This window comes from Fringilla coelebs (genome assembly GCF_963513975.1).
Source record: "Fringilla coelebs genome assembly, chromosome: 4".
NCBI classification, from domain to species: domain Eukaryota; kingdom Metazoa; phylum Chordata; class Aves; order Passeriformes; family Fringillidae; genus Fringilla; species Fringilla coelebs.
In genome coordinates, this window is record NC_140032.1 from 71,194,398 (window position 1) to 71,207,115 (window position 12,718).

General features: G+C 55.4%; 1 protein-coding gene across 1 annotated transcript; it reads left to right on the top strand.

Moving 5' to 3' along the window:
• Nucleotides 1-5,197: 5,197 nt before the first annotated feature.
• On the top strand, nucleotides 5,198-5,890 carry NEUROG2 (neurogenin 2; the record flags this gene model as incomplete). Its single annotated transcript, XM_084204294.1, has 1 exon — nucleotides 5,198-5,890. The coding sequence occupies one exon, from the start codon at nucleotides 5,198-5,200 to the stop codon at nucleotides 5,888-5,890; it is 693 nt and encodes a 230-aa protein (XP_084060420.1).
• Nucleotides 5,891-12,718: the final 6,828 nt, after the last annotated feature.

Here is a 12,718-nt window from a genome sequence, read left to right on the forward strand (position 1 = left end):
ATAAGACTAAAAATGATTAAAGCGATTTTATTTGGTTGATAACCATACAGTGATTTTTTTTCTGCTTGAGAAGTGAAATCCTTTTATGCTTACAGTGTAGTTAATGATACTAGTGGTATTTCACTGTTCTTCAGATTAAAACACCGTGGTATTTTAGAACAAATGTGTCACTTTCCTTATTTACAGATAGGTCACAGCCAGGAAGGAGCTTGGCGGTAACAATTAAAAGGCCCTTTCCGCAGCTTTAGGGAACACCTTGAGCACCACCCAGGGCCTGTGAGGGCTCCAAGAGAGCTGGAGAGGGACTTGTCACAAGGGCACGGAGTGACAGGACAAGGGGGAATGGTTTAGCTGGGAGCCTCGGGATAAATTCTTCTGTGAGGGAGTACCAGTGAGGCACTGACACAGGTTGCCCAGAGAAGCTGCGCCATGCCTGTACGTGTTCGAGGCCGGGCTGGACGGTGCTTGTGAGCAGTGCTGCAGCGCTGTCCGTCCCGACGGTGCCCGACTCACCGGGAATTCCCGCTCCGCTTCCCGCTTTTCCCGCTCCCGGCCGCCTCAGGCCGCCCCCGCGTGCCGCCGCCGCCAGATGGCGCCGCGCGCGCGGCGGAGGGAGCCGGCGCGGCGGTGATGCGCCCCTCCCGCCAGCCCGCCGCTGCTGCCGCAGCACCGCTCCACCCTGAGGGGGCAGCGCCCGCTCCTTCCGCCGGGGGAGGGCTGAATGGCGCTTTTAAATTACTGCTGACACCTCTGTCCCGGCTCCCTAAAATCTCAATCAACAAGCCATTAGAACTCAACGGGAGTAAAACTAAATCCTCGTTTAAGTGTATTTATCCGCTCTCTTTTCTCTCTTTCAAATGCTAAATCCATTTCAGCATATGCCCCTTCTTTTCTCTCGCCTTTCTCTAAAGACTGGCAGCCCGCACTACTCTTGTAAATATGAAAGATGCTAATCATATGACATATCACGTCTCAGTCGGAGCCTGGAATAAAGCCTTGAGATTTGGGATCATTGCCTCCAGACAACAGCTTCATCAGCCGGAAAGTTGGGTTTTTTTCTCCTTTCCTTCAACTCTCAATCCCTTCTTTGTCTGAGGGAAAATGCAGCCAACTCGAGCCACCCCGGCCATATGGTTCACTCTGTGTTTTCTTAGTTGAATCCTGAATTGTTTGTGACTTGCGAAGGGGTTTTTTTTTTTTTTTTTTTTTGGAAGTGTGTATAAAGACATAGGGGAGGCTGCCCAGACCGGGGCAGCTCTGCAGGATAAGTCCATGTTCTTCACGTGTTTGCTTTCAGCCACCTCCCCACACAGACTAAAACTGTAAACCTGCAGACACACTTCATACCAATAGCCTGTTACAGGTCTCTGGTATTCTTCCCCTTCTGGGCAAAAATACCCAGGTGCTTTTCCCTTTTCTGGCTAGAAATTCCTTCTTGAAACACCATTTGTGTCTTTACTCAGCTCCATAAAACTGTTATTGCTCACTGGCAAATCCCTTCTAGAAATGCCTTGACTAAGTGAAGCCCCCGAGTATTTTGAGTAAGGAAAAGTGGTTTTTTAGACCTGGATAAATTAGGAGCCGAGGGAGTTCGGCACACCCAGGTTTGGCTGTTTGATAGCCAGGCTGCCAAATTTTCTTTCTCTCTTTCCCTACACAAACCACCCCCCCCACCCCAGCCCCGCCACCCCCCAAAAGGCCCTTTCACCAAACCATTAAATTCTACAGAGGTGGTCAAGCTAGTCCTGCTTTTCAGGCGTTCGAGAAAGAAAAGGGTCCTTGAAGTTTAGAAGATGCCCAAGGAAAACTCATTGAATGACATCAAAAGAATGAGTTTCCATAGCTGTTGAAGCACGAGAGCCGTGTAGCTGCACAAAGGCGGGTTGGGGCAGTGGGACTGTCCCACTGCTCTATCCCAGCACAATTGGGTCACTGAAATAGGGAATTAATTACCATTGGAGAGTGGGCAGCCCATTCACCACTGGCTGAGTTTTATTAAACGCCAATATAAATAACAAAACAACTCTTGTGGCTGCACTATTCCTACACGCCAAAGGAAGGATTATGTTGGGGATTAACATCTTAAAGTCTATGAGACTTTCTGACTCAAGGCTCGGAGCTGGTAATCGTATTTGTCTCCTGGTTCAGCGATTAGTGCTCTCCCTCGCGCACCTTCGCCTGGATGGCCAATGTCCCTTTTTGCAGGCACTGGGTTTTTCACACAATCGGCTGTTCTTTTCCCCACATCTATAGAAAAGAATAAGAAAACTGAAGCGTGTTCACGCGATCCTCAAGCTTCTTCTCTTCTTCATGGGAAAGGAAGGCACCGGCAGCCTTTTTTCACAAGGGGGGGGAGGCAAACCCTCTTGGTGGGGCGGGGGGCCAGCGCTGCGAAATCGCTCCACAGGCCTGCACCTGCCATGCAAATCCGCCGGGAACAATCGGCCCCCGGCGAGGGCCGGGCTGGGGGGAGCAGGGAAAGATGCCGGGACAGCGCTTGTGGGGAGACCCCTCCTCGCCTTGATCCCAGAACGAACCCCAAATGTGCTGATACAGCCTGGGAGTTGGGGGGCTGCTCCTCATCTTGTCCCTCCATGTGGCGCCGCTTGCTGCGGCGTGCACGGGGCGTTCGGGAAGGACCTGGATCGGGACGTGGGGGAGACGCACCCCAGCACTTGTGATTGTGGGGACATGTTCTCACAGCTCATTGAAGAGCAGAACCACCCCACCCTCGGGGATCGTAGGTACTGCCCAGGGCTGAACACCGCAGGGATCGGGGCACTCTGGGACCCCAAACCCTCAGGACACTGCAGGCTGTGAGGGAGGCAGAGCCCGGAGGGGTCAGGCCACCCTGTCCCCACAGCTTTGTCCCCGGGATGTTGTGCCCCTGTTCACCTGAGGCAGGCTGGCCATTAAGGCCGGCTCTCAACTTGTGAGGTCGACGTGTGGATGGGCTGTGCCCGAAGGTCTCTCAGCAACACAGACCCTAAACTTTTAGGGCTATTGGGTCGCCTCAGAGTTCAATCTTCTTACAGCAAACAAAGCCCTTCTGAGGGTCTCCCCCTCTCCCCCACAAGAGCTCAGCGTCCTTTATTTCTGGGCTGTGTGATAAGCTTAAATCATTGTGCTCCCATTTCTTGATCGTTGCCTACTTTGGGCTTTTGTTCCCCTAAAGTAGGATTGAGTCTGGCAAAGGGGCTGAAGTTGAACAGTTTGACCCTTGGAGGACAGTTCAGGCGGTGGGCAGTGGCAGCAGCATTCCTGCTCCTGATCCCACTCCCTCTCCCCCCACCACCTCCTCTCCCCACCGCTCTCGGCCGAGCAGCTCGGCCTTCGCTCTGCCCACAGACCACACAAGCGCCTATCCAGAGCTGTGGGGATTTGGCAGCCGACCTGTCCTTGGGCACCTCGTGCACAGCCCTAAGGAAAAAACCACTACACGGCAGGAGCTGGCAGCAGGGATGGGACTGAACCCCAGAAAGGCACCACACAGGGTACCTCACCTCTCCGGTGCTTTGCACCAGCAATGGAAGCACGGAAATCCCGGCAAGCAGGGTGGGGACAGAGGGATGGGCTGGCCCTGTCACAAGTGTGCTCTGCTTTGTCCCCTTAAAGTGCAGAAAAAGAAGTAAGGTCCTTTTGCATCACTCTCCCGGGATGCCGAGGGGAGCGGTGAACCTCCCGTTTTGCACAAGGAGGTGAGGGAGTGTTAGAACATTTCACAGTCACGGAGATACTGACTGAGGCACCCGCCCAGCCTCAATCGCTTCCAAAAACCATTCCCCCAGAGTGAGGGACTGCTTTGGGTGTGAGTTTGTGCTGTGCTGAGCACGGCTTCTGCACAGGTTTCAGCATTTTCATCAGTTTTGAACTTTTGCAGCAGTTGCAAACAACATTCTGTTTCAAAGCCCAACTCCCCCAAAGTGCCTTGCTGACGGTGTTTCCATATGGAGAGGAGAGTGTTCTGGGGTTTCAGTTTTTTATGTTCTCCCTGTCGTTTCTTTGACAAGGGCTTGGAGTGACAAGCAAGAGGGGACAGCTTCACACTGACAGAGGGAAGAGTTAGGTGGGATATTGGGAGAAATCCTTCCCTGTGAGGGTGAGCAGGCCCTGGAACAAGATGCCCGAAGAAGCTGTGCCTGCCCCATCCCTGGAAGTGTCCAGGGCCAGGCTGGACAGGGCTTGGAGCAACCTGGCATAGTGGAAGGTGGTCTGTGGAGCAAAGCCGGCTCCACGGGCATGTCACCAGGCTCTGCCATTGAGGGAGGGCTGGAATGGGGAAGAGGGGTGAAAGCAATGAAGATTTTCCTGGTGCACTGACAAGCTGGTATTTGGGGGTTTTTCATAAGGTCTCCTCCAGCCTGTGAATTATATTTGACAGCACTGAGCTGCCCGGAGCGCCGGGCGTTCCCCCACTTCGGGCTCGGCCTGATCGAACGGAGCGGCCGCTTGCCCAGAGCATCTCCCCAGCAAGCCACGCACAGAACTACGCACCTTTACCACAGCACCGAGTGTCCCCAGAAGGCGAAACCCCGGCGGGGAATGACGGGGGCCGAAGGGGAGCCCCCCCCTCCATCGATTCCTCTCTTTCCTCGCCGGGCCCGCGAAGGAGGAGCGGCTGGAAGGGAGCCGGCCGGCCCCGGGCGCGCGCGTGGCGCGCGGGGCGCGGGGATTGGCCGGCCCCGCGCCTCGCGCCCCCCCGCCCCCCCCCCCGCCCCGTGCCCATTCATTAATAAATTAGCGGCACGCTCCAGCCGAGCGCGAGGCGCCAATGGGGCCCCGCCGGGGCGGGCGGGGGGAGGGGGGGGGAGCGGCGGCGCCCCCCGACAAGAGTCGCGGGCGGGGCGGGCAGGGCGAGGGGGACCCCGGGGGTAGGTTTGATTGTTCCCCGCGGGGTATATAAGGGGTGTTAAGGAGGGTCGTGTGCCAGACACGCAGCCTGACCGGGCCCCGGGCGCCGCTCACGCCGCCGCCCGCCCGCCCGCCGCCCCCGGGGCGCGTGCCAGCGCCGCGCCCCCGCCGCCTCCCGCCCCCCCCGCCACGGTCCCCCGCGTTTTGCCACCCCCCCCGCTCGCCTCGGGACCCCCGCCCCGCTCCGTCAAACCGGCGAACCGTCACACCGCCGGAGAGGCGAGGAGAGCGCGCCCGCTGCTTCCCGGTGCTGCCCGGTGCGGCCCCGTCCAGCCGCCGCGCAAGGATGCTGGTGAAGGCGGAGGTCCTGGCGCCGCCCGCCGAGGACGAGCTGCTGCTGCTGGGGCTGGGCTCGCCCGCCCCCTCGCCCTCGCTGCCGTCCAGCGCCGAGGAGGAGGAGGAAGAGGAGGAGGAGGAGGAGGAGCTGCGCGCCGCCCCGCCGGCTCGCCCCGTCGAGGCTCCGGGCGGCCGCGGGCTGCGGCGGGCGGAGGGGAAGCGGCGGCCGGGGCGGTCCCGCGGCGCCCCGCGGGCGGCGCGCACGGCGGAGACGGCGCAGCGCATCAAGCGGAGCCGGCGGCTCAAGGCCAACAACCGCGAGCGCAACCGGATGCACAACCTGAACGCGGCGCTGGACGCCCTCCGCGACGTGCTGCCCACCTTCCCCGAGGACGCCAAGCTCACCAAGATCGAGACGCTCCGCTTCGCCCACAACTACATCTGGGCGCTCACCGAGACCCTGCGGCTGGCCGGGGCGGCGCGGCTCGGCCCCGACGGGGCGCCGGCAGCGGCGGTGCCCGCCGAGGGCAGCCCCTCGCCCGCCTCCTCCTGGAGCGGCGGCGCCGCCAGCCCCGCGCCCTCCGCCTCCCCGTACGCCTGCACTTTATCGCCCGCCAGCCCCGCGGGCTCCGCCTCGGATCCCGAGCACTGGCCCGGCCGCTTCGCCCCGGGGCCGCCGCCGCTGCCCCGCCGCTGCCTCTAGCCCGGCCCGGCGCTGCCGGGGCTCCCCCCGGGGCGGCGACGGCGGCATCTGCCCGCTTCCCAGGGCAGAGCGGGCTGTGGGAACGGCACCTGCCAAACCAAACTTTCCGTCTCTCTCTCTTTCTCTCTCTCTCTCTCTCGCCGATGTGCACTTTGTCCAGTTTTCCCAGATCTGTCACCGCGGGGCTTTTGTGTGTGTGTCCCCCCCTTTCCCCGCTCCCCTCTTTGCCATCTGTCCCTTATGATTTATAGGCGGGAGGGGGGTGCAAAGCGAGGGGAAAAAAAAAAAAGTAAATTGTTTTGTTAGGGGTCCAGGTTAGAAGTCATTGTATAATTTGTAGGCTTTGTGAGGGCTGAATGCAAGCGTGGAAATTTAGGCTGAACTCTCTATCAAAAGGGAAAAAAAAATCGGGAGGGGGGAATGGAGAAGGATCTCCTCATACATTATTTATTTCGACCTTTAGGGGACAAGGAACTCCCCCCTTCTTTCAGGAGATTAAAAATAAATCAACAGACTGAAAACCTCAACAGACACGGAACATTACAGCGATCAGCCACACACGTGTTCACATTTATTTATTATAAAGACAGATTTCATGGAAAATATGTATTTTTTGTATAATTTACAGAGTTTATTCTAGTATGTATTTACAGCTGAAGAGCAAAGGGATTGTCCTTGTGATAAAATATAAATAAAAAGCTCTAATTTTCGTAACTTTGGGGTTGCTGCTTTTTCTGCTTTATGTGCCAGCGGATGGGAATTACAGGATTGGGCCTGTCCTTGTCTCTGGTGAAACCAAGGTCCGGCAGTGCCTGATGTCACTGGGTCCGTGGTGGAAACAGCATTAGAGAGAGAGAGAGGGGGAAGTTCAGTGGAAGTTTACTGCTCATTTACATTCGGCTCTCAGTACCGAAGATGCTGACAGCAAATGCGGGATGGATGGATAAAGACTTGTCACATTTCAGGCCGATGGATTTCACCAGCAAGGCCGTAGGAAATAAATGTTGTTGAGCTAAAAACCCATGGGTTATGAGAGGTAGAATTTCCTCTCTGTGAGGGTCAGATGAATTCCGGGTCGCAGGCAGTTCCAGGGGGTTCGGTTCGGCGTGCACAGCACGCAGCCAGGGAGGTCACCGTGCAGGGGGGTGCTGGAGGCCGCCCAGGCCCTTCAATCACCGTCCCCGTGCTCCCGGGAGCACTTTGTGACTTCTGGGTACAAACACTTGGAAATCATTAAAAACCAGCAGAGGCGCCCGGCTGTATTAATTAAATAAAACGCTCGGCACGCAAATCCCGCCCGGTGCCCTCCGGATCCTGGGAGCGTGAAACCCGGCCCTCGGAGCGACGTCCGGGAAAGGAAGAGGGGGGAAAAGAGAGAGAAAAAAAAGAAAGAAAAAAAAAAAGCCCAAAATGTGTGAAAAGAGAATTAGTGAAATTAGGTTAGGCCAATAAACCTCGCGGGGGTCCCCCCCACCCCGACCCACAGCCTCGGGCGAGCAGTGCCATCTAGCCTGATCTATTGTTTCCCCCCCTGGCAGGGGGGTTATTGTGTGATAAATAATTCCCTAAAAAAAAAAAAAAAGAGAAAAAAAGAAAAAGTGGGAGCATTTGCATAATCACTGCTTTGATGTGGCCAGCAAGATGAAGCTGTGTTCCCCCAAATCTGCCACGGGCCAGGAGGGACAAAACAAGGGGGAGCCTTCCACGGTGCTGGCGGTGCGAGGCAGCCTGTCGGGAGCGGGGTTTTCACTCTCACCCGCTTTTAACGACCCCTTTTAATGACCAAACTCCAGGAACGCCAAAAAGGAGCCGAGCGCTCTCTCCGTCTTTTCTGGTCGGGCCTCATTGTCCTTCCTGGCTTCTCTCCCTCTCTGAAGAGGCACTGGAGTAGGTGCCTTCGGCTCTTCAAAAGGCCGGGATGGACGGGATGCGCTCCTCTCTCGGTGCTGGAGCCACACAGGAACCGGAGGGGCATCCCGGGTGGCTCAGCACCAGGACGCTCCCCGCAGCTCTCCTCCGGGAAGGATGCTGCTCCTTCCCAGGTGTGTCATCCTGCAGGGATTTCCCTCCCTGCCAGGTACAGCTGGGATGGGGCTGTGGCAGCAGGAACTGCCGTGGGAAAAAACACACGGTGTGTCCGAGGGCGGAGGGGGGGTTGGACAGGGGTTTGAGGGGGAGCCACGCCAGCCAAACCTCCCCTGTTCCCTGGGGCCTTGGCTGGAGATGCCCTCAGAGGAAACGGGCCCAAACGGGGCAAGGCTGGCAAGGGGGTGGCAGGACCATGCTGGCAAAAGCTGAGTTGGAGAGGCTGGATTTGTCACCTAACCCAGTCACCCTCATCCTGATTTTTCGTTTGAATGTGGCCACAAGTGTTTATTTCCCGTTCTTGCCGCTTGAGTTCACTCGTCTCCTTCATTTCCTTCTTTCATATGTTTCCCTCTTTTCTCTCATAAGACTGATTTTTGGAGGTGACGCCAAAAGGAGGTGACCCCAGAGCCAACTGTGGCCAACCTGGAAGCGGACCAGGAGATGCGAGATGGGCAAACACCTCCTTGGAGGATGCAAGGAACCTGGGGGTGGTTTCCATGGCAGCCCCTTGCCCCAGAACATGTGTTTATGATCCTTCTGTGTATTGTATTTTGGCATAAAAGCTCCTCTGCGCCAGCAGGGCTGGAGGGGCAGCCTGAAGGCCTCCGGGGGGGTTTACGGCCCTCCTTGGCATAAGAATGGCCACGAGGAGCCAAACCAGCAGCCCAAGGGCTGCCGCACGCCGCCTTTCATGGCAGGCATAAATCTGTCCAGCAGTGCCGTGGTTAAAGAGCCCTCCCGACACGGCTCTCAGCTGGCCGGCGTTTCAAACCCCATCTTCCTAAAGCCTCACTCAAGTGCCTCAGGTTGGGCTTCCCTCTGGCCCTGTATTATGCATGGGTTTGGCCCACGAAGCCCCAGTTGCCATTCCCCACGGGCAAAAAGGATCTCAATTATCTATCATACAGCCAATCCCCTGGCATAAGCAGAAATCCCAGTGGGATCTTTTTTGTGACTTGATGGAGTTTGTTGTCTAAGTACAAGGCAAAATCTTATGTTTTAAAGTCTGAGATAAACTCTTTTGCTCTGACAAGCTGACGATGTAAGGATATAAAGATGTAAGGATTTCAAAATATAAGGATATCCTGCCTTCTACCTATGATTCTGCAACAGCTGTGCAGGTCCAGCAAAATTCTGGCAGCCTGCTCATCCCCGTGACCTCTCGTACTGAACTGAGATTAAGGAGAGGCAGAACTCCTGCCAGATTTAAAATCAAGCCTCTAAAAACTGATTGTAGTGAAAAAAAAATAAAAATCCTTGGAGAGTCACTGCAGCAGCCAGGAGGGAACAGGGATGGTGCTGGGGCGGCTGTGACACACAGCCGTCCCCTCTCCCTCGCCTCCCCTCCTCATCCTCCTTTTATTAAAAAGCAGGGAGACCGACCCAAAGCTGATGGCATATTTACCTTCATGAGTTTAAAAAAAAAGTTAATTACCGCTCGGAGCAAGTTGGTCGGGCTGTCCTGAGCTGTCTTTTATTAGTAGTCGCCTTCATTAATTTCCCTCGCTGGATTTGCTGCTAATAGCTGCCTGGTCCTGGGCAGCACAAAGCAGCATCTGTGCCATTGAGCAGAAAAGCGGGAGTCAGGCAAAGGGGGGCACTGGGGCGGGGGGGGCGACGCCGTTTGCAAATCAACCTCTATTAACGTGATGTCCTGCTCGGAGGGGACAACGGCAGCCCCGGTAGCCGGCACGACAGTTTGGGCTGTGAGCGAGGGAGCAAAGGCACCTGCTGCCTGCCGGGGGGATCCTGCTCTCATCCTGCTCCCCCGGCGCTGGCTGTGCCCCCGGGGAGCCCCCGGGATGCCGGACCTGCCCCTGCGGAGCTGTGCGCGGGATGCTCCGCTCCTGCGTTAAACAGACTGCTCGTAACTCGGTATCTTCTGGCTGAAGATACACTCTGTGCCTCGAGAACAGTTTGGCAGAGAAATTCGGGATTAGGGAACGGGATTAGGTTGTGCTGGGAGGGGGCAGCCGGCAGGCACAGCGGGCTCACACGAGCTGGGGCAGCGGGCGGCTGCGGAGGCCAGCAGCCCCATCTGCTCCCGCTCCGCCAGCGGAGAGGGGAGATGATTTCATCCAAGTGCAAGAAAGGAGGGTGGCGTGTGTCACTCCCGGGAGAGAGGGGTGAGAGCGGCACGCTGCCGCCAGCTTCCCCGCAGAGCTGGGGGAGGCACCCGTGTGCCGGGGCTCCCCTCGAGGCAGCAGGTGACAGCAGCAGGCACCAACCAACACCTCGCTACAAATACCCCGGTCTGCTCAGGGGGAAGGAGACGCCGAGGAAGCTCCTGCTGCTGCTGTGTTCTTCCAAGCAGAAGAGATTGGGCAGCCCAGGCTGCGGTTCTGCCCTTGCTGACGAGAGGCTTTCCCCTCGCTCCCTATGAATAGCTGTGTCTGGGGAAGGAGCTGTGCCGAAATCCAGCAGCTGGGCTCTGGGGGCAGCTGATGCCAGGTTTGGGTTTATGCTGCCTCGCGTGCAGGGGCTGCCTCACAGCTGGAGGGGTCAGCCCGTGCCCACTCTCTGCCAGCCAGAACAGCCCGGGATGCTGCGGCTCCCAGGGAGAGGGAGGGAGGGAGGCAAGCTTGGCTCAGCCCTGTGTTGTTGGGATGACGGAGGGACTCCCTTCCCACTATATCTTTTCTAAAAGAAATTCCCCAAAGTGCTCCAGTTACTGGCAAACGAGTGAGAAAATCATTCTACCTGTTAGCAGGCTTTGGCTGCATCAGCTTGCTCCCTGGATATCAGATTTACTAACTCGGATGCACAGGCACGACACACAGCCAACAAGACTCTGCCTTGCACCTGGATACCTGCAGAAAGGCAAAGAGGAAAAAGCTCTTTAAGCAAGGCTGACTTGCAGCAGCACTTACACAAGTCCTTACACTCAAGTCCTGGAGTTTAGGTGACAGGAAAAAATGTTTCATGTTTCCTCAAGCGTGTCGTCCCTACATCTCATATTTCACTGTCCCAGCACGGCACAGCTCCACTCCTTTTGTACAGCCTGGACCTCAATGGTTATACCGAGTTCTTAGGTTGGAATTTGGAGAGTACTACAATTAATCAAGCCCAAAAAGCATCTCTGTAGCAAGTTATTTAACACAAACCACTGGATCTCCAATAAAAACTTCCAGCTTCTAATTTAAAAAAGACTAAGTATTCCTGATGTATCAGTTAGTTCAAATTACTTTATTCTGAAGCCAGAGGAAATAGCAGCATTTTTTTTTGTCATTTACAAAAAAATGTAAATGAAATGTACAGCCAAAATATTAAATTCTCCATCCTCAGAGTCAGCTATTTATTTCTTCAATAACCCCCTATTTATACCACAAATAGCAGCCAATAACTTAAACTCCATGTGTTTGGAGCCATGTTCATGAAGAGCCCCAGTCCTTCAGGCAGTGAGGTTGTAAATCCATGATTTCCAGTATCCAAGCCCCGGATGAAGACAGTGTGCCTGATACATCTGAAATTGTGCCCAATCCTGTGAAGAGTAAGACCAGTAGAATATGATTCCATGTCTGTTTTAGCAGGGAACTGAACAAGCTGATCCTCGACCCTAACTTTTACTCGTGAGTAGCCATAACTTTGGCTGAGGTTGCAAAATGTCTCCTAAAACCAACAAAAGAAACAAGCTGGCAGGTGGAAATATTAGGAAGAAAGCAAAATATGAAAATTCTATTCAGAAGCACGTCTAAATAAATTTCCTTTTCCTTCCTTTGAGCAGGAAGGACTGGAAAACGCATGACTGCTCAGGGCTCCCAAAACTGCGTGTATGTCTGCTGGCAGTGCATTAGGACACTTTGTGCAGAGAGTGTCCGAGTGGTTTTGTTTTGGTTTTAATTGTGCCTACAGAGCAGGGAAAGCTTCTGCAGAGAGGCTTTAACGCAGCATCTCTGCCGCCCATGAATTCCCGGGATCTTGCTAACTAGCTTTGTTTGCCCCCCGGAGCCCGGCTGCGCTGGCTGGCCGGAGCACGGAGCTATGCGGGCGCGGCGTTCATCACTTAGTTAAAGCCAGCATTTCCCCACTGCCGAGCGAGGACAAGGCCGGCCTTTATTGGCTGCACAACAAGATAACGGGCTTAATCTTCCCAGTAACACGTGAGCTTCCATGTATCACTTTAATCTGCGAGACACTGGGGCCGAGTGTCCCGTCACATGCCGATTTCACCGCCGTGTCAGCCGGCGACTGCCCAGCTCAATGATGGATTGTTTGCTGGCTCTTAACAACAGGCAAGATGGTGAATGCCCCGGGGTGACAGACAGTGTGCAATGGGAACTGCCGCAAATCTGATGGCCCGGTTCAAGTTCACCTGACAAAGCTGGAGCAGTCTGCGAGCAGCGCCCGGGAAAGGATTATTCACACTGGCATTATATTTTTGAATGCATTTTTCTCCCCGCGCAGCTGCGCAGCTCCCCAAGACTGAAGGTTTATGCACCATAATAAAGAGATTTAATTTTTTTTTCCCCTCTTCCTTCTCCCTCTTTACACCTAGTTCTAATCAGTTGGCCCAGGGATAGGGCATCTTTCCAAACAACTCGGCACAAACCTCACCTAGAAAACAATAGCACTGCTAAAACGCGGGGACAAAAGCCTAAAAACCTCTGCTGGCTGCAGGGACAAAAGGGGATGGTTTTGTTAAAGCAAAATCTGTTAGGGACCCATCTTTTTGTGGAACTTTGATGCTGTGCCCCCTTTCTCATCGAGAAAATCTCCCCAAAGAAAGGATCCCAGTGCTTG